Raw genomic sequence first — 23,630 nt, forward strand, 5'->3', positions numbered from 1 at the left:
CACCCAGCATGGGGGACAGAGAAGAAGGAACCTAGGAGCTCCCTCTGCTTTGCTTCTACCCTTAGGCAGAATTTCTTTTTCTGAACTGGCAAGGGGGTTAGAGGGAGTGGGGTTGGAGGAAGGGAAGCCCCCCTCCCCTGTGTGGGTAACACACACCTCCAGGTTAGCCCCAGGCTGGGCAAGAGGATGCTGACAAAGGAACCAGAGTTTCCTCCAAGGACCAGTTGAGGGGCAGAAGGCATGAATGGGGTTCTTTCAGAAACAAGCCCCATTCCCTGCAAGCCTGTCAGTGCCCTGGGGTGTGATCCTGCTGATTAGGTCAGGCTGAATTACTTCCTGTTGGAGAGTTCCTCTTTCCAGCCTCTGAAGAAACTGACAATACAAACTACTAAAATCCAACTTTCACCCTCTGCTTTGGAAGCTAGCATGTGCTGGTTGTGGGACAAAACCGTCAGGAGCCCAGCTTTCGGAAAACCAAAGCCATGAGTTGCAGTCTGTACTCTACCACTTACTAGCTGTGCAACCCTGGACAAGTCACTTAATCTCTCTGGGCCTCAAATGACAATATTGACACAGCTTGCCCCATCACACAGGGTTGTTTTGCAGATCAAACCAGAGCAGAGATGTGAAAGCACAACTGTAAACAGTCACGTCCTTCACTGGTCTTGGTTACTGTATGACCACAGCAGCCTCAGAATCCTGTAGGAGATTCCCATGCAGTTCCAGTTTCATGCCTTAAAAATTATGGTTTTTACCATGTGACCTTACAATTTATCATGCAAATTACATCATTTTTGAGAGTGGGAGGGAGAAGTTCTTGATTACATTAGGAAAACAGGTGTAAGCCAGGGCTGACTTGGACAAGTCAAGATGCTCGTAAACCACTGTGTGCAATGCAGGGAGCACAGAAAGTTTCCCCAGATGTGGGAAAGTCCCCCAGTTTCTTTGGGTGGCTCAGCTTTAACCCTTCAGCTCTGCTTCCTTCTCCATCCTAAGGAAACCAGAGGAGAACACACCTGCGGCCCGTTCCGCTTCTGCTTCTAAATGTTCTGACAAGGACACCAATGTCACAGAGTGTGAGGCTTGGCTGGGATGATTCAGTTTATAGATTGAGTTTTTGTAAGATTCAACCTCTGAGTCTCAGTGTTCTTCTTTAAGATGGGCATCTTCCTCATGGGCAGATGGAGGGTAAAGGGACACACCCCTGGGCCCTCGGCTGGACGGTGACGGGAGGCAGGACAGAATCAAGAGCTGGCGTGCAGGTGACGACCTGTTAAGGAACTCGGGAAAGCAATTTCCCCTCAAAATTGAATCCCTTGAAGGGTGCAAACAGAGCTATAATCATGACAGATGAAATCTGTGTAAGATTTTAGTGCCTTTTATAGAGTTACTACTAATTAGTATATATCAAGAGAAGCTTTTTACATACATGATCCCGTTTAATCCCTACAACCTGGAAAATGAGGCCTATTATCTCCCTTTTACTTAAGGGGAAACAGAGGCTCAGAAAGGTTTGCAACCTCTCCAAGGTGATAAATGCTGGAGCTGGGATCTGAATCGAGGTTTTTCCAGCTCAAAGCCCAGGCTCCCAACATGGTGTAACCAGGCTTACTTACATACCCATCATGGGTCGTGTATTGAAAAGCACACCAGATAATGTTTTATTTAAGTTAGCTCATGGCCATGTAAGTATTCTTTATTCTCCTTCTAGAAGTATTCTTGTATTATGGGATGTGTCAAATATCCCATAATACATTTTTTAAAAACCATGCAAGAAAAACAAAGAAGGGAAGAACTAGCAATTCAGCATATCCAAGGGCTCAGGGGTTGCCCCCTGCAAAAAGCAGGCATATCCGCATCGGGACTCCCTTAACCTACCTGCCCAGCCCAGGGCAGATGAATGGAGCTGGCTCTGTCATATTCTCTCCCTGCTGTGGATGTTCAGTCATTTATTGTTCATAACTGTTCTGTTATTCCTGAAAGCATCTTTTTATTTGTGACACAGCGCAGTGCTCCCATAAATACACTTTTTCTTAGGAGGAAGCATTTTTATTATAAAGATCACTGATTGTTAGAGCCACAAAGACTTGGGTTTGAATCTCTCTAGTCCATCATTTATGGACTTCAAAGTTTTTCCAAGAGTCAACCTCTCTGAGCCTCAGTTTTCTTCTTTAAAACTGGCATATGTGTGCCACACCTTCCCCACAGGGATGCTATGAGAATTAACAGAGCGTTAATGAGAAAATAGGGCAACACACCTAGGACATGGCCTGACTGTATTTCCCTTTTTGGTTCAGAAAATACCGTCATTGTACCTGCGGCCCCCTCAGAACTCAGCACAGAGCTCTTCAACTAGAGAAGACTAAGAAGCCCTTCTCTCTGCACATCCCCTCCAGGCCACAGTCACAGGCGTCAAAAAGAAAATCAACCATGATAATCTCATTTTACAGAAAACTCAATGGTCATCTTTTTAGAACAAACAAACAAACAAACCAGCTCTACTGAGATATAGTTTATATCCATAAAGTCAAGTGTGTGATGATTTTTAGTAAGTTTAGTAAATTCTAGTTTTAGAATACTTCCATCACCCTAAAAAGTGCTCATCTGCAGTCAATTCCCAAACCCATTCCCCCAGGCAACCTCTGATCTGTTGTTTCTATTGATCTGCCTATTCTGGGCATTTCCCCATAAATGGCAATCATGGGATGTGCAGTCTTTTGCATCTGGCTTCTTCCACGGAGCGTAATGTTTTTAAGGTTCATCCAGGTGAGAGCGTTATCACTAGTTTGTTTCTTTATATTGCTGGGTATTATCCCATTACACGGATAGACCACATTTTATCCATTCACTAGTTGGCGGACGTTTGGACTGTTTCATTTTCTTTTCAGAACACAGGACTCAAGCGTGGTGAATGCTCTGTTTGGGATCGAGCCACACAGTTTATGCCATGGGTGGTCCAAAATAGCTAGAATTGTGTTCTCTTCCTATTTCCAAATGGCATTTTTCTGTGTGCCACGAGGCCTGGTAAGTTGGCTCCACAGGCTGTCTAAAAACAAAATCCACCAGCCCACAAAAATGTTCCCCTCATGACATTTCCCGAGGCTTTGGAAAAAGAACATCATTCTGTTTCTGATCAACTATCCTCACCCTCCTGATTTGTAGAGAAGGAAATAACTGTAGACCTAGAGACATATGGCTTGTTCAAGGAGACATGAGCTAGGCTGGTATCTAAACCAGCATGAGAACCCTATTCTTCTTTCTCTCCTATGGCTGCCCCCATGTAAACTGAAGAATAAATTACACGGGCCATAGTCCAATTTCCACTAGAATTCAGTATGGCGTTGATTCTGAACCTCCTCGGGTTCTGACTGATCTCCATACCCACTGGCTGGCGCTAACCTGCATGGATGATTTAGGGGGATGTTAGGCAAGAAGGGAGGATAATAGAGTTATTTTCTTTCAACATTGTTTAAAAGAAACCTCAGGCCTGCTTTAGTAAGGCACAATCACTGGAATAATCTAATACAAAGAAACCTGCTTTGTAGGAAAGGGATTGGGAGCCAAAGGGAGGACTGCCTCAGACCGCAGTCTCAGAATTCTTATTCAATCCCCTTAAGCCACGGTGTAAGGTCACCCGGCTGGTTTGGGACTGTGGATTCTGTGGCATTACTCCTCCAGCTGGGCCGTCTACATCACCCACATTCAGCATGTAACTTTCCACCCCACTCTGGCAGCCCTTCTGTGTACTGCTCAGCAAAGCCCCTCAGTGACTCTGCCCACAGGGGAAGTGGATGAAGGGGTGGGAACAGAGCCAACAGGGCCCCCTGCTGGTGAAGGAGAGAAATGGCCCCACTCACCGCCAAACTCAGGTGACGTGGGTAGGAGGAGATGGAGACAATCTACGTGTTGCTTTTACCCTAACGGTCCAGAAAAACCTCCTGCTTTCTGGTTCAGGATGAAAGGAGGAGAAAGCTCAGCATCAGGTCTCTGGCCACCAGGGCAGCAAACCCAGGTCTGAACTAATCAAGTCAGCAACCGATTTCACTCCTAAAGCATATACTCCCTGTTAGAGTCACCTGGAAGCATCTTCCTGCCTCTGTTTCTCCAACCTGCAAGACGGATAAAAAGCTAGTCCTTTGTTCCCATCATATTACCTATGCCCCAACTTCTATCTCAATTTCCCTTCACCTTCCTTTTCCGATTGGTGAAAGCCTATTCAACTTGTAAAACCCAGGAGAAACATCACCGTCTCTGAGAAGTCCCTGTCTGCCCCAGACAGAGCTGATCGTAGCCTTCTTTGGGCACCACTGGATCCTGTACATGCCACCAGCACAGCTCTCTCATTAACTGGAATTTAAAGCTAGTTTTGTATGACTGACGTGACTCTCCGTGTACCCCGGTGCCTAGCACTGTGCCTGGCATATAGGATGTGCCCGGCAAATGCGTGCTTAACTAAATAGGATATGTCTTCACCTCCAGACCTCCGCCTCCCCATGACGGGAGCATGGGCTCAGGGCCAGGTAGCACAAACCCCAGGTGTTCTCAAAACTCCCAGGGATAAAGGCCATTCCTCCTCACAGGAACAGGTTTACAGATGGTTGTGACAGGTGGAGTGAGGGGTTGAAGTGATCTAAAAAATCACCCCGGGGAAGGCTGAGGCCCAAGCTCACAGGACTCTGGCAAGTCTCGAGGAGCAAGCGGATGGGTCTGATCTTGGGGAACACGCAGGGGACAGGAAAAGCCCCAAACCAGCAGCATCTCCACGGGGCTCACCTGGGCCTGCAGCCCCTGCTCGCAGGCATCAGCTGTCTGTGCCCTGGAACAAAGGCTCCCTGTGGCTCTCTCGCAGGCAGGCCAGGGCAGGGCCTGAGCTGCTGAGATGCTTCAAGGACAGGTGCACACACCCTCCCGGGTTCCAAACCTGGCTTTAGTCACTGGGAAAGGGTGGAGATATGCCTATGAGGCTTTCCAACCGCTGATTTTTTTTTTTTTAAATCAGAGGAGGAGCCTCAGGGCAATCAATCATCTTCAAAAGGAAAACAAATAGCATTAAAATTACATGATTTCTTTAAACACTATAATGATTTTCTAGTAGTTATGGGGGTGGTTAGAACTGTAGACAGTGGCGAGCAGTATAAAATACCAGGACTTGAATCAGCAGATTTGAGTAGCTTGACCACTGCTGACTCTGTAGGCCTCCCTTTTGCCACATGGAACAATCTCTTTGGGCCGTAGTCTCCTCATCTGTAAGATGGGGTAATACGAATACTGATCTCGGAAGGTTGCTGGGGGGGATTAAATAGGATATAAACTAAAATGTGTATAACACTTAGCCCAGGGACTGTACCTGGTGGGTCCTCGATACATGATTTCCACTCCTATAACTTAACAGTATGTCAAGTGGAGGTACTTCCTGTAGCCCTGAAATTGTGAATAAGGCCCATTTGAGGAAAACAGGCTCTAAGTACCCTTGCTTTGTAAGTTCAAGGAATTGACAGAAGTTGGGACCAGTCACCCTCCCACAAGACTGCACTAGTCCAGAATCAGTCCTACAACCAAAGACCATCATCACCAGCCTCTACCCACCGTGCCCAAAATCAGTATAAGAAGATCCAGATGAGAGAATGTCATTGAGGGTGGGCGCGGGTGGTCATGATTGATGATCACAGAGACAGGATATCTCCCCCCCTCACCAAGGAGCAAGACAGTGGGGTCCTTGCACTCCTTGAAGTCGAGGGAGTAGAGGCTTCAAGAGAATCACTCCAGGTGGTGGTGCTGGTGTTCTAGTGCCCAGCTGGGACACCTGCTTAGCAGGGACCTGGCAGATCTGCCTGTTTGCCACCTAAGCTGGGGGGAAAGAGCTGGAGAGAGATTGTATGGTGGGGACTTCCAGGTGACAGGAGGCCTGTTCCATCACTACAAGTGGAAGACAGAGCCCACACATTCCTGCTGCTCTATGGTGGGTAACGCAGGGATTGTGAGACTGAGGCCTACGGCCTTACCAGGACCACCTTAGTGTGGGGACGAAGAGGGGCCTGAATCAGGGGGATGGAATGTGACTTCTACCAGCTGGGGGTGAGCTGGAGGAGTGGTCAAATCTCACAAGAGACTACCGAGGCCCTGGGAGCAGCATGGGAGTGCGTGCCGGTCAGCAGGGCATGCAGAGACCCCCACTGGGGACAGTAGAAATGATGGCCCACCAAGAGGAGGGCAGCAACTTCACCACCAGCATAACTCTGCTGCCTCTGCTGCTGCCCCAATCCTGGAGGCTCAGGCACAGGAACGAGGGAAGAGAAAGGAAGTCAAGTCATCACACCCCCCCAGCCCCCCTCAACCTTCCAAAGCCACCTGCACGGGGTGGGCACCGGGGAAAAGAGCTTTGAGTCTGAGACTGAAGTTTAAAAATGAACAAGGCTGAGTCTTAAGTATTGACATAAATCTGTTCTAATAACTGCACAAGACTGAAGAGAATGGGTTCTGGCCCAGATATCGTTAAATGAGTCTCAACCAAGCAGGAAAGATGGGGGTCAACATAGCACAGGTGCGGGCAGTTACTGAAAAACTTACTTCATGGTTATACTCCAGTGACTGATCCCTCAACACACTGGTTCCAGTCTGCTCTTCCCTGCTCAGACTCACAAGGGCCAAATCCCACCATCGACCAGGGGGCTGGGGCTGAGTCTGTCTGCACGATATGCCTTCACGGGCTGCCCAGCATCTTCTGAGACAGCGTTCCAGCCAACAAAGGTTCTAGATCTTTTTTGATTTCTCTCACCCGTACACGGCACGCCCACATTTTATCCATCTGCCTTCCCCAAAGACACCATGAACAGGAGCTCCGAAGTCACACAGACCTGGGTTCCAATCCTGGCCCTGCCACTCACTCACTGCGGGCTTCATAACTTCTTTCAGGGAAAATTTCCTCATCTGTCAACTCAGCATATTATAAATTCCAACGTCAGTTGTGAGAGCTGGAGCTGATGCAGATAAAAGCCTTAAAAGCACAGTTGGTACTTATTCATTCAACAAATATTTGTTGAGTAGATTCTCTATGCCTTAAGGTATAGAGAAGATGGGGCAGGGGAGAGACAGGACAGGCAGAAGGCAGGACAATGGGTAGATAGATGGCGGGGTGGCCAGGGTCACCTCCAGGCCACATGAGATGAAGCTGGCCTACAGGGTCTGCATCCCCTGGAGCCCGTTCTGCTAAGCGTGACTTGTAGAAGAGATGCCCCTGCTGGTGCTCTGCTGCGGGTGGGGTGCACAGGCCCGGGATCCAATCATGCCCAGGACCTAGGAGGAATGTGTGCCCGCCACCTCCACCAGCACGAGAACTCTCTACCAGGAGGAAGCAATGTGCCCCTTGGAATAGAAAGTTGCATCTCCCTACCTCTCCATGGAAACACCAACACCAACCCATCACGCCCCAGCGATGCGCGTGCCACATGCCATTCAGCCTAGATCTCATCCCCCGTGGAGGAGGGCCCATAGCCCAGAGCAAAGGAATCCTCCACAGACCCTTCTCTCAGAGCTGAGATTAAGGCTGACCACCGAAAGCTGCCTCAGAGACCTCTGGAAGCAGTGTGACCGTGTCTGACCCGGGCCAGCCCCAGCCTGTTAGAGGTCCCACTTGGGGAATTCCGTGCAGACATGAGACACCAATAGCGGCCGCCCACGCGCAACACTGGAAGAGACTACAGCCCAGAAACACAGCCAGGAAAACCAAGATTTCACCACACAGCAGAGCAAAGGCAAGGAACAGGCCCCCAAAGGATCACGCTTGCAAACTTACGCTCCACTGGGCTGCGTCCTTCCGCACGGCTCCCCGCCTCCCCAACCCTAACTACCAGAGTCTATGCTAACCAGCAACTCTGCAAAACGCGACCAGGATAGGGGAAGGTGGTGTCATCTGAGGCCCACACTGCTCTACCTGTTCTGGGAAAACTGGAGGAGGTGCAGCCTAATGAGTTTGGGAGGATGCTGGGGCCTATGGCTGCTCTGGAGCTAGCAGCTGCTTGTATTTACAAACAGGAGAGAGACAGAGCAAGTTTCCAGAGTGAGCTGTTGCCCGAGGAGGCTAAGAATTCAGACCGGCCATCTCCAGACCAACACCTAATGAACAGCGAACCACCAGCAAACGCTAATGTGCTAATTAGCCACCAAATTGGAGTTAATTAAAAACTAATCACAATGTCAAAATGGAGCACCTCATTAATAAATCACGTGCTTTTTGGGGGCGGGGGGGGAGCTAGGAAAAGTGCTGCTTCTTCTAATAAAATTAAGAGATAAGGATTAGGCATTTTTCCCTGGGAACTTGCACAGTTTAAATATGCTCTGTGGTTAAGTGTTCTCTCTCCCACAGATAAGGCTTGGCTTGAAAATTAACTAAATTGCCGGTCGCGTGAATTATTTATTTATTTATTTATTTATTTATTTATTTATTTACTTTTGGCTGTGCTGGGTCTTCGTTTCTGCGCGAGGGCTTTCTCTAGTTGTGGCAAGCGGGGGCCACTCTTCATTGCGGTGCGCAGGCCTCTCACCATCGCGACCTCTCTTGTTATGGAGCACAGGCTCCAGACGCGCAGGCTCAGCAATCGTGGCTCACGGGCCCAGTTGCTCCGCGGCATGTGGGATCCTCCCAGACCAGGGCTCGAACCCGTGTGCCCTGCATTGGCAGGCAGATTCTCAACCACTGCGCCACCAGGGAAGCCCAAATCGGTGTTGTTTGATGAAGCCCTTCTCAAAGAGAAGCAGCTCCGTCTTTACTGCTCCCTCCGTGTCTTGCCGACAAGGCTGGCACGGTTGGATTGGCACTCTCAGAGAGATTCTTTAGGTTGTCAAAAAGTTGGCATCCTCAAGTGTAGACAAGCATTGAGTGGCCTCAAAGCCAGAAAGAGACAAAACCGGAAAAGCCCACCAGCACCCCTTGGCTTAACGCTAAAAATGTCATCAATAAGTAACAGGTGGGCATTTCGAATGATGAAAGGGCAGCTTTATGACAAGTGCTCAGACTCACCTTCTGCAGACAGCCCCTGGATGTTTATTCCCTTAGCTGCCAGGAAATTCAAGCAGGCATCTATGTTTTCAATCTAGGGGGGGAAAAAAAAACACAACAATATACACTCAATAAATGTTCAGTCTTCTCCAGAGCCATCTCTTACTAGGAACAAAAGTCTATGTCAGAGAGAGGGTTCATTGTGCATTTGCTAAGGTTCTCAAAGAGGAAAAAATGACATGAAAACACCGGATGGATAGATGGATGCAGGTCAGTACTCTCCTTTGTCTGTACTTGCACAGGAAAAGGCTACCTAATATCCCAACCACACACAGCGCCAAAAGTCAAGGCCTTGGATTGCTCACGGCTGCCAAAAATAACCAGGGTGGAATTGGAGCTCTCGTGTTGATCACTGTCACCAGTGCTATCCTGAACACTTGAGCAGCTGCCAGAAACACAGAGGTGGGGACAAGGTTAGGAGACCCTTCCACCTACCAGCAGCTGGGAGAGACTTCCCAGCCCCCAGGAGGTGGGCAGTCAAGCATAAAAAGAGTGAATGGGCGTCTCAGTGGGAATCTGGGTAGTGTTTACTCACAAAATTCTCAGGATGGCAGGCATCACAGAGGACGGGGAGAGCTGCAAACTCACCGAACCTCTCTGTCCTCTGTGTTTTCTGTGGCAGAAGGGACCCAACCCCACCAGGGTCTGGGAGGCCTCCCAGGCTTTCCAGGGCTGATGCCACGGCCAAGGGCACGGCCAAGGGCAAGCTCACGTCCAGCCCTCAGGAAAGAGCAATTAGACCATTCCCAAAGGTCTGATTTGCCTTCAGACCTTTCCCTTGTCAGGGCTAATTATTTTTTGGTCTACAGGAAACTGTTCTGGCTCGATTCATGTCAACGGTGACCAAAAATAAGAGAAACTGCCTTGGACTTTGGCACAGGGAACTTTGGATTTCACACGGTTTGCATTTCACAGCGGAGATCTTCCTCACCTCCGCAACCCCTCAGCCCCCGCCCGACTTCCCAGGCTCCAGCCACACGCTTAGGAACTCCAACCAGTATTTGACCCATGGGGTTTGTTGTGAACTCATAAACGACTCTCTTTCACAGCGTACATGTGACCCTTCTCCCTCCCCTCCCCCAAGCAATATCCTGATGGCTCCTTCAGAGCCCCAGGGTGAAGTGTCTCCATTTTACGAGCTCTCATTTGAGTACAGTCTGGCTCCAAGGCAGTCTTCCTGAAGTTCATGTCCACCCTCCCCTGATGTCTGGCATTCTCCTTCTCTGCTCCCAGTCTTCACAGCTTCCAAACACGTTAAATTAAGCTCAGGGACACCTGAATAAAACTGCATCCATTCTAAAAGAATCCGCTCAACCCTGAGCTTGAGGTCACTCCATCCTCACATTTTTTAGCTCAGGTTCCCAATCTCTTTCCCAGCTTACAGCTCACCTTCCAGGGTCTTCATCTGGGAGACATTGTTTCATCTCTAAGAAAAGGGGTAGAATGCAATTCCTACAAACGAAATAAATGCCGATGCTACACGTTATGCCTGCCACCATCGCAGAAAATCGTTTCTTACAAAGAGGGAGGAAAAATGAGATGGCTTTAAACTCTCCTTTCTTCTTTCCAGCGCAGGATGACTGACAGTGACAACCAAGTGCTACCACCTTGGAGGGAAGGGGGGCGAGGGGGAGGACGAAGAAAGAAGAGAATGGCTGGGAGGACCCTGTGCAAGGTGTTTTGGAGCAATTGGCTTCCATGTAGAAGTGTAATAAAAATCATCTCTCTAAATTTTATTGCACTCTATTACAAAACCCTGCTTTTGAGAAAATACCAATCCTTATTTCATGATATTGTATACAGTGGTAACAGACCAAAACCACTCAAAAGGATTTGTGGCCTCTACACAAAGGCACTAGCATTTAAATCACAGTAAACTTATAAAATTCCTCTTCTATCGCTTGTCTCTTCCTATAATCCTATCCTATTTTTTTTTTTTTGGTGTGTATATGTTTTTATTGTTTATTTTTTATTTTTTTACACTTATTTTATTGATGTATAATTGATTTACAATATTGTGTTAATTTCTCTGTACAGCAAAGTGATTCAGTTATATATACATTCTTTTCCATTATGGTTTATCACAGGATACTGAATACAGTACCCTGTGCTATACAGGACCCTACCCTACTTCTTCTAATATAATATCTTACACATGGCTCTGAAGGGAGGCTTTGGCAATTATGACCCCATAGAAAATGAGAAGAGAAATCTGACCACCCCTGAATCTGTTAATGCAAAATCAAAAATAGTGCACTTGGTATTGATATTTATCCTGGGAAGTGTCATGTAGGTGGGCTGACATGGGTAGGTTAAGTTTTTCAGCAACAGTGTGGCAGTGTGACACTAAATACAAAAAAAAGGGACACCTGCCAACATATTCAAGAAAAGCACTGCTCTACTACAACACTGCAATTCTATAGAATTTTCCCTCCAAGGAGCATGAAGTACGTTTCCTTGTCACATCTATGGAGCATTTGATGTATGTAGCACCATTTAAAGTCCATGGTAGGACTTTCCTGGTGGTGCAGTGGTTAAGAATCCGCCTGCCAATGCAGGGGACACGGGTTCGATCCCTGGTCTGGGAAGATCCCACATGCCGCAGAGCAACTAAGCCTGTGCACCACAACTACTGAGCCTGCGGTCTAGAGCCCATGTGCCACAACTACTGAGCCCGTGTGCCACAACTACTGAGTCTGCACTCTAGAGAGCCCACACGCCATGACTGCTGAGCCCGTGTGCCACAACTACTGAGCCTGCATTCTAGAGCCCATGCGCCACAACTACTGAGCCTGCGTGCCACAACTACTGAAGCCTGCGCGCCTAGAGCCCGTGCTCCACAACAAAAGAAGCCACCTCAATGAGAAGCCCGTGCACCGCAACGAAGAGTAGCCCTGGCTTGACGCAACTAGAGAAAGCCCGCAGGCAGCAACGAAGACCCAATGCAGCCAAAAATAAATAAATAATAATAAATTAAAAAAAAATAAAGTCCATGGCAATTTCTTCTTGCAAGGCTACCCTTGGTACATTTCAATTCACCCATGGGGCTTTCTTTTTAAATGTTAAATTCTGTTAAGGGGAGAAATAATTATAAACAGGTTACCTAGAATATTTCCTCTCTTGTTGATTTTGGTTACAGTCCTATCATTCTGTCAACCAATTTCATAATTTTGATCAATAGTTCTTTGCTGAGTAAGGGAGACTGGGAAAGGAAGAAGATTTTGCCCCCCAGGGGGCATCTGGCCACATTTTGGGTTGTCACAACACTGAGGGAAACTGATATCTAGTGAGCAGAGGCCAAGGACGCTGCTAAACACCCTCCAAGGCACACAACAGTTCCCTCCCAACAAAGAATTGTCCAACCCCAAACGTCAGCAGTGCCAAGGGTGAGAAACCTGAGGGATGTGATTCTTTCAATCACTCAGTCAACATCATTGTGCGGATGTCTGCTCTGTGCCAGGCACTGTGCTCGATTCTTTGGACAGTGTTGGTCCAGAGTCTTCCCCCCAGTCCAGGAGCCCACATTTACATAATCCTTCTCTTTAGGGTCCACAGAGCCACTCGACATACACCCCCTGACTCCCGTCCATTTCCAGGAGAATCAGAGCATATAAACAAGGGAAGCACTACGATCTCCCTACATCAGGTGAAGGAGGAGACCTAAGGGCACTAGGAATGCTTTCTCCTAAAGAGGAGATGAAACAGGGAACACTATCCAGATGGCCAGATTGCACTCCCAGAAAATGTAAAACCTGAAAGTAAGAACTTGGGTCATCATTTAAAAGACGATTCATAAGCCCATCAAGCGCCTTGAATTTTTTCCCCTCTACCATGAATTCTCTGCTCACAGAGGAGTTCAAAAAACATTCCTCAAGTTTCAAATCCACTGTTTAATAATGTTCCATTAAGGCTAAAAATCACTCCCGACAAGGCGGCGGAGACCCACGCTCTTTTCATCTGCACCCCAGGAAGGGCACGGGGCTGGGAAGCAGCATAGGGTCAGATGTGGATTCCAACCTCCCGCTTCACTTGGAATGAGATCAGAAGAGGAGAAGGTTTCTTTGATCCACGCTCTCTTGTGATTCAAATTCACCTTAAGGTTTTCTTATAAATACTGTTCAGGTAAACAATCCGTCCAGGACGACTGAGGTTGCAAACTCCCACCACATCCCTGGAGGGGACAGGACGGTGGCAGGACCCTGGGGCACTCAGCACAGCACAGTGAGGTCCTAGTGCCCATCTTTAACGAGGCTCATGGCTCATATGGGATCCAGACATGCAGTGCAAGATGAGAATCCTGTTAAAGTTGAGAGGCAGAGTGAAGGAAAAGACTCTTCACCAGCAAAGTATGTAAATACAACGAAAGTTGTTCATTAACACATAGCAGCCAATATAAACTACTTTCCAAAATTAGCTGAAAAAAAAATCTGTGCAAAGTCTGACATTCCAGTGTTGCTGATGGGTGGGGAGGGGCACTGGGTGAGAAGGCTGTTGTAGTTGTTGTCATAGAAATGGGTCCAAGAGCTCTGGGATCAAGCTCCTGGAGTTTGCAGTGCTAGCTGGGGTGAAGGCAGGAAGCTGAGAAGGGGGACCACAACACCGGAGACCCTGGGAGCAGAAAGGAGCTGGATGGAGGAGTGGGCGGAGTAAGGGGACAAACCAAGACCAAGATGTACTTCCCAGAGTTTCCCTTTGTTTGGGGCCATATGTGGCCTCAACCCTGTGTGGTCCATGAACATCCAAGAGAGAAAGGCTGCAAGTAAGCCTTTCTCCCACTCTCAGCCAGGCTCTCCATCCCAAAGTTGAATAGCTTCTCAACAGTCTCTAAACTTCAGACCTGCAGGGCAACTTCCACGGACCATGTATGTTGTAGCCTATGTCTCCCACATCCAGAAATATATCCCCAAACAGGCCAGGCACAGAGCAAGGAAAATCAAAACAAATGGCAAACAACTGGAAAGAGAAGGGAGGGGGGATCAGAGGCAAACGGAAAACTTCACATTTCAATCATGATTAAGGCTGGACTGGGTCTCATGATAACATAAAATATGCAAACCTCAGAAGCACTGCTGTATATCTCCTTGGTAGCTTAGAGACTGATCAAATACCATCTGTTGTGGCAGTTGTCATGGTAGCATTTTTCTCTGAATACCAGTGTAGCTGAGTGCAAAGCTCATGAAAATGATTAATGCAGACGAAGACCATCTCTACCGGCACTATCGCAGCCCAGGGGAAGATGGGGCTCTGGGCATAACGAGTAAATGGGGTGCTAGTTTTTAGGAGTTCGGAGTTTGTCACCGCACCCCTTGAAGGTCTCCTTCCTGAGAAGATGAAATTGGAAGGGAGGCAAACAGATGCTGCATTAAAGTCAGGCATGGTCACAGCCATTTAAAAAAAATCATGAAAACGCCTAGAGCTTATGTAGTGGGAGACCTAGACCCCAGACAAGGCTGAGCGAGAACTTGCAAGTTCTAGGGACAGTAAAAGCACAGTGTAGCTTCTTCTTGAGCCTCTTGTCAATACAAACAACTTCCTCCCAGAAGTGTGTGTGATCTTCACACCTGCTATTGCTACTTGTCAACAAAAACAATTATCATTCATCCATTCACTTATCCATTTCTTCATCCATATTTACTGAGCACCTTCTGGGTGTTAGGAAATGTGTTGGTACTGAGTATACAGTGGTGAATAAAAGAGACATAATCCCTGACCTCTAGAACCTACAGTCTAACGTAGGGGAACTGGCACTAGATAAACAGTACACCAATAGCATCTGTCATGTACTAAAGGACAGGATCTAGCCTGGGGGGATGGGGAGTCAGGTAAGAATTTAAGGAAGAGATAGCAAGTTGGTCCACAGAGACAGGGCTTTTTGTCTGTTCTGTTCACTGACGTAGCTCCAAGCACCTAGAAGAGCATGGGGAGCATGGTAGGTACTCGAGAATGTCTGTTGAATGAAGGGAAATTTGAGCTGAGACGTAAGAGTGAGCTAGGCACCGAGAGTGGAGAAGAGAAGAACATCCCCATCACAGGGGACCTAAGGCTGGAAAGCTTTCATGCAGGATGCAGCCAGCCCAGCATATTCTGGGAACCAAAAGAGCTGGCATGACTGGAGGCCAGTGAGCAAAGGAGAAAAGCAATGAGAGAGGACACAGAGCAAAAGCAGAGTGCTGGGCCATATTCAGGAGCTGATGTGGAAAAGGAGAGAAGGGATGGGTCCTTCCTGTTCTTAAGGAAGCCTTGACACTCCATTACCATGGCAACAGCAGCCAGGCCAAGCCCTTCTGGTCCAAAAGTTGCAGGATGGGCTATGTTGTGTTAGGGATGGATCAAGCAGTGCCTTCAAGGTGGGGCTCCAGTGACATCCGGGCTGGGCACCGAGACAGGGAGGGATGGGAAGGGTAGGGCAGCATCTGTGGTCACATGTACTAGGAAGTCTGTTTCCTATCTAACAAGCCTCCATGCTCTCCTGACACTCCTTCCCCTGACACTTTCCAAAAATAAAAATAGAATAGAAGAAAAAAATAAAAACAAGAAATCCAACCATGAAACCAAACCAAAATGTACTTTGGGGAACTGCCCTCTGAAATGCCTGTCTCACCAGTGTTGTCTTTTTGCTCTGCATTCCTAGGGACCACGACCTGATGCATGATTTTCCAGCTTCACTTTTTTCTCTACCTATGTCAGTGTTGGGGTCCAGCAGCATCATATGGTCACTTACATGGTCATGGGTCACAGTATGGTCCTGGAGATGCACATCACCACAGGACAGAGCACGCAGGGCCCAGACACTGTAGTTTTAATTTTAGAAGGGGACCCCAGAAAAAGGGAAATGTATGCTGGTGCTTCATATCCGCCCAGGTGGGGAAACGTTCAGGAGCATCTTTCCTTGTAAGCCCCACATGCTGTTGCTTACTTGACAGACACATAAAGCCATCTTTGGCCGGTAGTACAAGGGGCTCCATACCAGGGGCTCTGTCCCAGCTCTGGCCATTCAAGCATCAAAGATTTCAGAAAGTCATCTCTAGCTCTCTTGGTGGCTTTGAAACAGAAAGCTTAAGAACGTGGGACTCGGGGGCTGGATGGAGCTTGATCGCTCTGTCAGACTGTTTCTCGTGCTGCTTTAGTGCCTTGCCCGACTCCTTCCTTTAATTTGGCAATGTTATCCTCCTTATCTTTTATGATATTTATAACTTAGGCTTTCCAAGATGTTGTCAAGAATTCCTTTTCAAAAAAATTTTATAGGAGTCTCTCTGCTGTTACAGCAAATGGGTAAGTCCATATGGATACAAAAAGAGTCTCTCTAGAGGAGAAAAAAAGTTGAAAACAAGAATCTCAAATTCCTCCAGTGACTATCTTTTTCCACTTTGCTTCCTACTGCCTAGAATGTTTCATTTCCCTATTATTTTCTGACTTCTCGATTTTTCCCTTGAAACAAAGAGAGAGACCTGGAAGGGGAGCTGTGGCTAACTTCGCAAAGCCAGTCCTCACTCTGGAGGCTCCCAGAATAGAGGCCTACAGTTGAACTCTGCAGAGTACCTGCTTTTGGATACAGCAGTCCTTCTGAGGGTGAAAACTCCACCGGGGAACAACATCATTGGAAAGGCCCAAAGGATGCCCTTGTGCATGTTCGTTCAGCACAGCATTCTGCACGTCATTTCTCCTCCTGCAATTTCAGAGTAATGATCCCAAACGTCCTAGCACTCCCAAAAGGGATTATTCCAAGTGGAGGCCTCCATTAGGAGCTGACACAGATGCTAAAAGGGGAGTGAACAGGGCTAAAGAGTGATATTTACAGGATAACAAAGGGTCAGACAGATCTGGGTTCAAATCCTGATTCTGCCATTTACTGAATTATGATCATCAGCAATTTAACCTGATTAGTGACCTGATCTGTAAAATGGGCATTATAACACCTACCACTCAAGGTGGTGGTGGTTATCATATGAGAGGATATGTGTATGGTACTTAGTAGGTGCCCAATAACTGGCAGTTTTTGTTACTGTGTTGTCAATTCTGATATGAATGTCCCTGGTCAATAATGCTCAGGCCATGACATGCTCAAAGCTGTGTCTGGGGTCGGCCTCTGGCAAAACAGAGAATTAAACAAGCTTATCTGGTCTGCCTTCCATTCCTCCTCCTGGGTTTTCCTCTCCATCACCTGATGTGCAACCCCTCTCTTGAAAAGATGCTGATAAACCAATTCACACCAAGGCAGAAGGGCCTGCTACTAGCCTCCCAACATGTCACCTCACCCGGAGGTACTTGTATTCCATCACAATTATTAAGGAACAGTATATGTTGATACAGATACTGAACTCCACACTAGATTCTGGTTCCCTTAGAAACTACCCACAAAACCCTAAGAAAATTATTAACTGCTTCAAGCCTCAAATTCATCATCTGTAATATAGGAATGCTGATAACTATCTCATAGCATTACTAGAAGAGTACATGAGTTGACATATGTCAAGAGTCTTGTGGTACCTCACACAGACCTTTAAAAAGGCTCTTCACAGCTAACACCTATCCTTCTCAAACTCTTCCAAAATATAGCAGAGGGAGGAACACTCCCAAATTCATTCTACAAGGCCACCATCACCCTGATACCAAAACCAGACAAAAATATCACAAAAAAAGAAAACTACAGGCCAATATCTCTGATGAACATAGATGCAAAAATCCTCAACAAAATAGCAAACAGAATCCAACAGCACATTAAAAGGATCATACACCACGATCAAGTGGGGTTTATCCCAGGAATGCAAGGATTCTTCAGTATATGTAAATCAATCAATGTGATACACCATATTAACAAATTGAAGGAGAAAAACCATATGATCATCTCATTAGATGCAGAAAAAGCTTTTGACAAAATTCAACACCCATTTATGATAAAAACTCTCCAGAAAGTAGGCATAGAGGGAACCTACATCAACATAATAAAGGCCATACATGACAAACCCACAGCCAACATCATTCTCAATGGTGAAAAACTGAAACCATTTCTTCTAAGATCAGGAACAAGACAAGGTTGCCCACTCTCACCACTATTATTCAGCATAGTTTTGGAAGCTTTAGCTACAGCAATCAGAGAAGAAAAAGAAATAAAAGGAATCCAAGTCAGAAAAGAAGAAGTAAAACTGTCACTGTTTGCAGATGACATGATACTATACATAGAGAATCCTAAAGATGCTACCAGAAAATAACTAGAGCTAATCAATGAATTTGGTAGAGTAGCAGGATACAAAATTAATGCATAGAAATCTCTTGCATACCTATACACTAATGATGAAAAATCTGAAAGAGAAATTAAGGAAACACTCCCATTTACCATTGCAACAAAAAGAATAAAATACCTAGGAATAAACCTACCTAGGGAGACAAAAGACCTGTATGCCGAAAACTATAAGACACTGATGAAAGAAATTAAAGATGATACCAACAGATCGAGAGATATACCATGTTCTTGGATTGGAAGAATCAATATTGTGAAAATGACTATACTACCCAAAGCAATCTACAGGTTCAATGCAATCCTTATCAAACTACCAATGGCAATTTTTACAGAACTAGAACCAAAAATCTTAAAATTTGTATGGAGACACAAAAGATCCCGAATAGCCAAAGCAGTCTTGAGGGAAAAAAACGGAGCTGGAGGAATGAGACCCCCTGACTTCAGACTATACTACAAAGCTACAGTAATCAAGACAATATGGTACTGGCACAAAAACAGAAATATAGATCAATGGAACAGGACAGAAAGCCCAGAGATAAACCCACGCACCTATGGTCAACTAAGCTATGACATAGGAGGCAAGGATATACAATGGAGAAAAGACAGTCTCTTCAATAAGTGGTGCTGGGAAAACTGGACAGCTACATGTAAAATAACGAAATTAGAACACTTCCTAACACCATACACAAAAATAAATTCAAAATGGATTAAAGACCTAAATGTAAGGCCAGACACTATAAAACTCTTAGAGGAAAACATAGGCAGAACACTCTATGACATAAATCACAGCAAAATCCTTTGTGACCCACCTCTTAGAGAAATGGAAATAAAAACAAAAGTAAACAAATGGGACCTAATGAAACTTAAAAGCTTTTGCACAGCAAAGGAAACCATAAACAAGACGAAAGACAACCCTCCGAATGGGAGAAAATATTTGCAAACGAAACAAGTGACAAAGGATTAATCTCCAAAATATACAAGCAGCTCATGAAGCTCAATATCAAAAAAACAAACAACCCGATCCAAAAATGGGCAGAAGACCTAAATAGACATTTCTCCAAAGAAGATATACAGATTGCCAACAAACACATGAAAGGATGCTCAACATCACTAATCATTAGGGAAATGCAAATCAGAACTACAATGAGGTATCACCTCACACCGGTCAGAATGGCCATCATCAGAAAATCTACAAAGAATAAATGCTGGAGAGGGTGTGGAGAAAAGGAAACCCTCTTGTACTGTTGGTGGGAATGTAAATTGATACAGCCACTATGGAGAACAGTATGGAGGTTCCTTAAAAAACTAAAAATAGAACTACCATATAACACAGCAATCCCACTACTGGGCATATACCCTGAGAAAACCATAATTCAAAAAGATACATGTACCACAATGTTCACTGCAGCTCTATTTACAATAGCCAGGACATGGAAGCAACCTAAGTGTCCATTGACATATGAATGGATAAAGAAGATGTGGCACATATATACAATGGAATATTACTCAGCCATAAAAAGAAACGAAATTGAGTTATTTGTAATGAGGTGGATGGACCTAGAGTCTGTCATACAGAGTGAAGTTAAGTCAGAAAGAGAAAAACAAATACTGTATGGTAACACATATATATGGAATCTAAAAAAAAATGGTTCTGATGAACCTAAGGGCAGGACAGGAATAAAGACACAGATGTAGAGAATGGACTTGAGGACACAGGGAGGGGGAAGGGTAAGGTGGGACAAAGTGAGAGAGTAACACTGACATATATACACTACCAAATGTAAAATAAATAGCTAGTGGGAAGCAGCCGCATAGCACAGGGAGATCAGCTCGTGCTTTGTGACCACCTAGAGGGGTGGGATAAGGAGGGTGGGAGGGAGATGCAAGAGGGAGGGGGTATGGGGATAAACATATGCATATAGCTGATTCACTTTGTTATACAGCAGAAACTAACACAACATTGTAAAGCAATTATACTCCAATAAAGATGTTAAAAAGAAAAAAAAAAAGCTCTTCACACAATCCCATAATGGCAGAGTACTAGACACCCATGGCATCTTCCGAAAGCAAAAGATCATTTGGAGTTGTGAGACATCCTGAGATCCACTAAATTATGACACTAGTACAGCCTATGAATGGGCTCCTTGAAGCTCGAATTCACTTTGAGCCTGTTGGAATCAGTATTTTCTATCTAAAAAGCTCTCAGGTCAAAGTCTCCTCTGCTAAGTTACATAGGAAACCCTAAGCCTTAGACAAGTAGTTTTGTTAAGAAGAATCAAACATTTTTTTTTTTTGCAGAAAACTTCTGGCTTCACCTACAGAGAAGGATACAAACTCAGATTCCAACTTCTAGACCCCAAACACACAACTGCCTCTTGAACGAACGGGGAAGAGCAGTGCTTGTCGAAGAATTTCACCCAGGGACGAACTGGGACTTGGCAGCCTCATTCATTCCTGGAAAAGTGATGATTGAGTATTTACTCTCTCCCAGGCCCTGCTCTAGCGGAAGGGGAAACAGTGGTGATGAGACAGTGTGGTGTTTCCCTTGTGGAAAAGACAGCCTCCTGAGCAAGAGCAGACTTTAAGCAAATACCACCCCACTAAACAAAGGTGATACAGGCTAACTTAGACCTATCAGCTCACCTACTTGAAAGCCTGACACTGACTCACTGGGATCTTTTTAGAAGGTCTGGGTGCTTTTTGTATTTTTGCCATATTTCCATGCTTTAATCCATAAGCCACCACAAAGTCTTCAAGAGGCAGCAGGACATAAATGCAAAATAAAGCAAAACAGCAGATCCCTGATACACCCCAAGAGTGCAGTAAATCCTCAGTTTTGGAGATACCACTAGAATCTATCATTTCACCCACAAAACCAACACATATAAAAGAACAGGGTAATGGGATAATTAATCTGTAGATGAAGGCCAAGAGTTACACTTGGCCCACCAGCTTGGTGACCAGTTCCCTCACATCAGCCTGTAAAACTCAGTTTTGTGGCTCAGCCAACTTGCCAATGTCTGCAGCTCATGGTCCTTCCGGGTCGGTCGTGAGTAGCTGATCCATGGATTCCTACCCCACAATTCCAAGGATAGCATGATGTACCTAAGTGCAAGATGCATCCTGGCAGCACTGGTAACCAGGGAAGTAAAGCCAAGCAGGTAAATTTAAATGCTTTAATACTCAACTCAGGATCCTATAAGACTTTGCTCTCTCACTGTGATGATGGCCGGAAGGAAGCCAACTGTTCTATTATCCTCTCCTTGTATGTATCACCTGTAGTATTAATTTCTAAAGGAGATGTAATTCAAAAATCACCATTAAAAAAAAAAAAAAAAAGAAATGGCATATTTGGGAATTCCCCGGTAATCCAGTGGTTAGGACTCCACGCTTTCACTGCGAGGGCCTGGGTTCAATCCCTGGTTGGGGAACTAAGATCCCACAAGCCATTCAGTGTGGGCAAGAAAAAAAAAAAAAAAATCACCATTGTTTACAGTCTAATTCCAGATGTTGCTAACAATTATCATATGCCAGGCATAATACTAGGACCTTTCACATACCTTACACTTCAATCCATTTTTTAATTTCAAAAGCTGTTTGTAGGTATAGCTAAAGAGTTGAGCCTCCTAGTGGACATTAATATAGAATTTGGGAGATTTTCCAAGTAGTACACAAAATACACCAAGAAACTATATTTGGCCAATAGTTTCAAATTCCAAAATCTGCGATCAAGGCAAAGAGCTACTTGCCAACCAAAAATTATATGAGATTAAAAGTAATTAAGAATATCATCAAGAATTAAAGTAACTCTCAACTCTACTTACTGCCACAGCCAGAATGTCAGAGGTGTGGTCAAAGTCACTGAAAGAGGAGAACAAACAAGACAAGGAAGGTCTTTATTACAGGATATCCTTGAGATTCCCAAGGCTACAAGATCGCTAACGCACCTGTGAAGAAATAGTGACAATTCTTGTATATAATGCAAACCTGTTACTCATTCCATCCTTGTCAAGTATTCAGTTGAACCAGATAAAATTGCCATTTTTGTAGGTAAAAATGATTACATACTGGCCATTTCATATGGTTCTACCTATTATCAATATATTAGGAAGATGCTTCCCTCCAAAAGCTAAAATTATACTGCCAGGTGATCATAAAAATAGAGCATTCTATAGCCACTGATAAACAAAGCATCTGTAAATTCTGAAACTCAGAATCAAATCTCTGCAAGTGTCTCTCAAAGGAGTTTCAAAATACTGATGATGATACACTTTGGTTTATTTATATAAAGTCAGAAGAAACACCCCATTCACAAGCTAAGCCCTCAAAGGCCCTTTGCTTCAGTTCTAAGAATTTCTTCTGCACTATCCCCTTATAGGAGCAAAGTGGGGCAGGGCAAGACTTTCATTCCAAGCTGATTCATCTCAAAACTTCCCATAAAAGGCAAGCACTAGTCGTCCTTCACAATAGTGAAGGGTAACCCAGGTCACCTACCCTTCTCCTCTTGCCTTCCTGTTCCTTCAGGGGAAAGTGTGAGAAAGATGAGATTTTCGTCAGGTTCTGCCACCCTATGCAACTCTACGTGACTGTTACCACATTCGCACCAATGTGGGAATCTACTCCGTAGGAAAAGCCAACTCATGCCACAGGGTCGTCATCGGCATTGTGACGGCACCATCACAAAGAGGAAATTTTAAAAGGGGAGATGGAAATCAAGGATTTCCCAGGACCAGAGGTGAAGTCTGGGGAACCATAGGTTTCTCAGAGCTCCTTGGCTCTCTTTGAGCAAGGTACTTAATTTCCCCAAGCCTCAGTTTTCCTTTCAGTAAAATGGGGATAATTATCATTTTCTTATCCCTCCCAAGAAACTAATATTTACACTCTTAGAAAACATGAAACACTGGGCTAGATTCTTTTCCGTACATTATTATTTCAGTTATTTTTCACCTTTCAGTTAGATAAGGTAGGTTTTTTTTTTTTCTTTTTTACATTTACTTTTGGCTATGTTGGGTCCTCATTGCTGCGCGCAGGCTTTCTCTAGTTGCGGCGAGCGGGGGCTACTCTTCGTTGTGATGGGCAGGTTTCTCTTGTTGCCGAGTACAGGCTCTAGGCGCACAGGCTTCAGTAGTTGTGGCACACGTGTTCTAGAGCCCAGGCTCCGTAGTTGCGGCACACGGGCTTAGTTGCTCCGCAGCATGTGGGATCCACCCGGACCAGGGCTTGAACTGGTGTCCCCTGCATTGGCAGGCGGATTCTTAACTACTGCGCCACCAGGGAAGCCCCGATAAGGTAGGTATTATCATCACTCTCTCGATGGGGAAATGGAGGCATAGTGTT

General features: G+C 45.6%; 1 protein-coding gene across 8 annotated transcripts in view; it reads right to left on the reverse strand.

Annotated features, from left to right (window-relative positions):
* Positions 1–23,630, reverse strand: part of NAV2 (neuron navigator 2) — a 398,333-nt gene that overhangs the window by 227,083 nt on the left and 147,620 nt on the right. For all 8 annotated transcript variants that reach the window (XR_009009169.1, XM_057552146.1, XM_057552147.1 and 5 more), the window contains exon 4: positions 9,017–9,089. Coding sequence is in view for 7 of the 8 variants with exons in the window: in XM_057552146.1 (XP_057408129.1) it covers positions 9,017–9,089 (73 nt within the window). In the remaining variant the exon portion in view is untranslated. The remainder of the gene's footprint in view (positions 1–9,016; positions 9,090–23,630) is intronic.

This window comes from Balaenoptera acutorostrata, chromosome 9 (assembly GCF_949987535.1).
Source record: "Balaenoptera acutorostrata chromosome 9, mBalAcu1.1, whole genome shotgun sequence".
NCBI classification, from domain to species: domain Eukaryota; kingdom Metazoa; phylum Chordata; class Mammalia; order Artiodactyla; family Balaenopteridae; genus Balaenoptera; species Balaenoptera acutorostrata.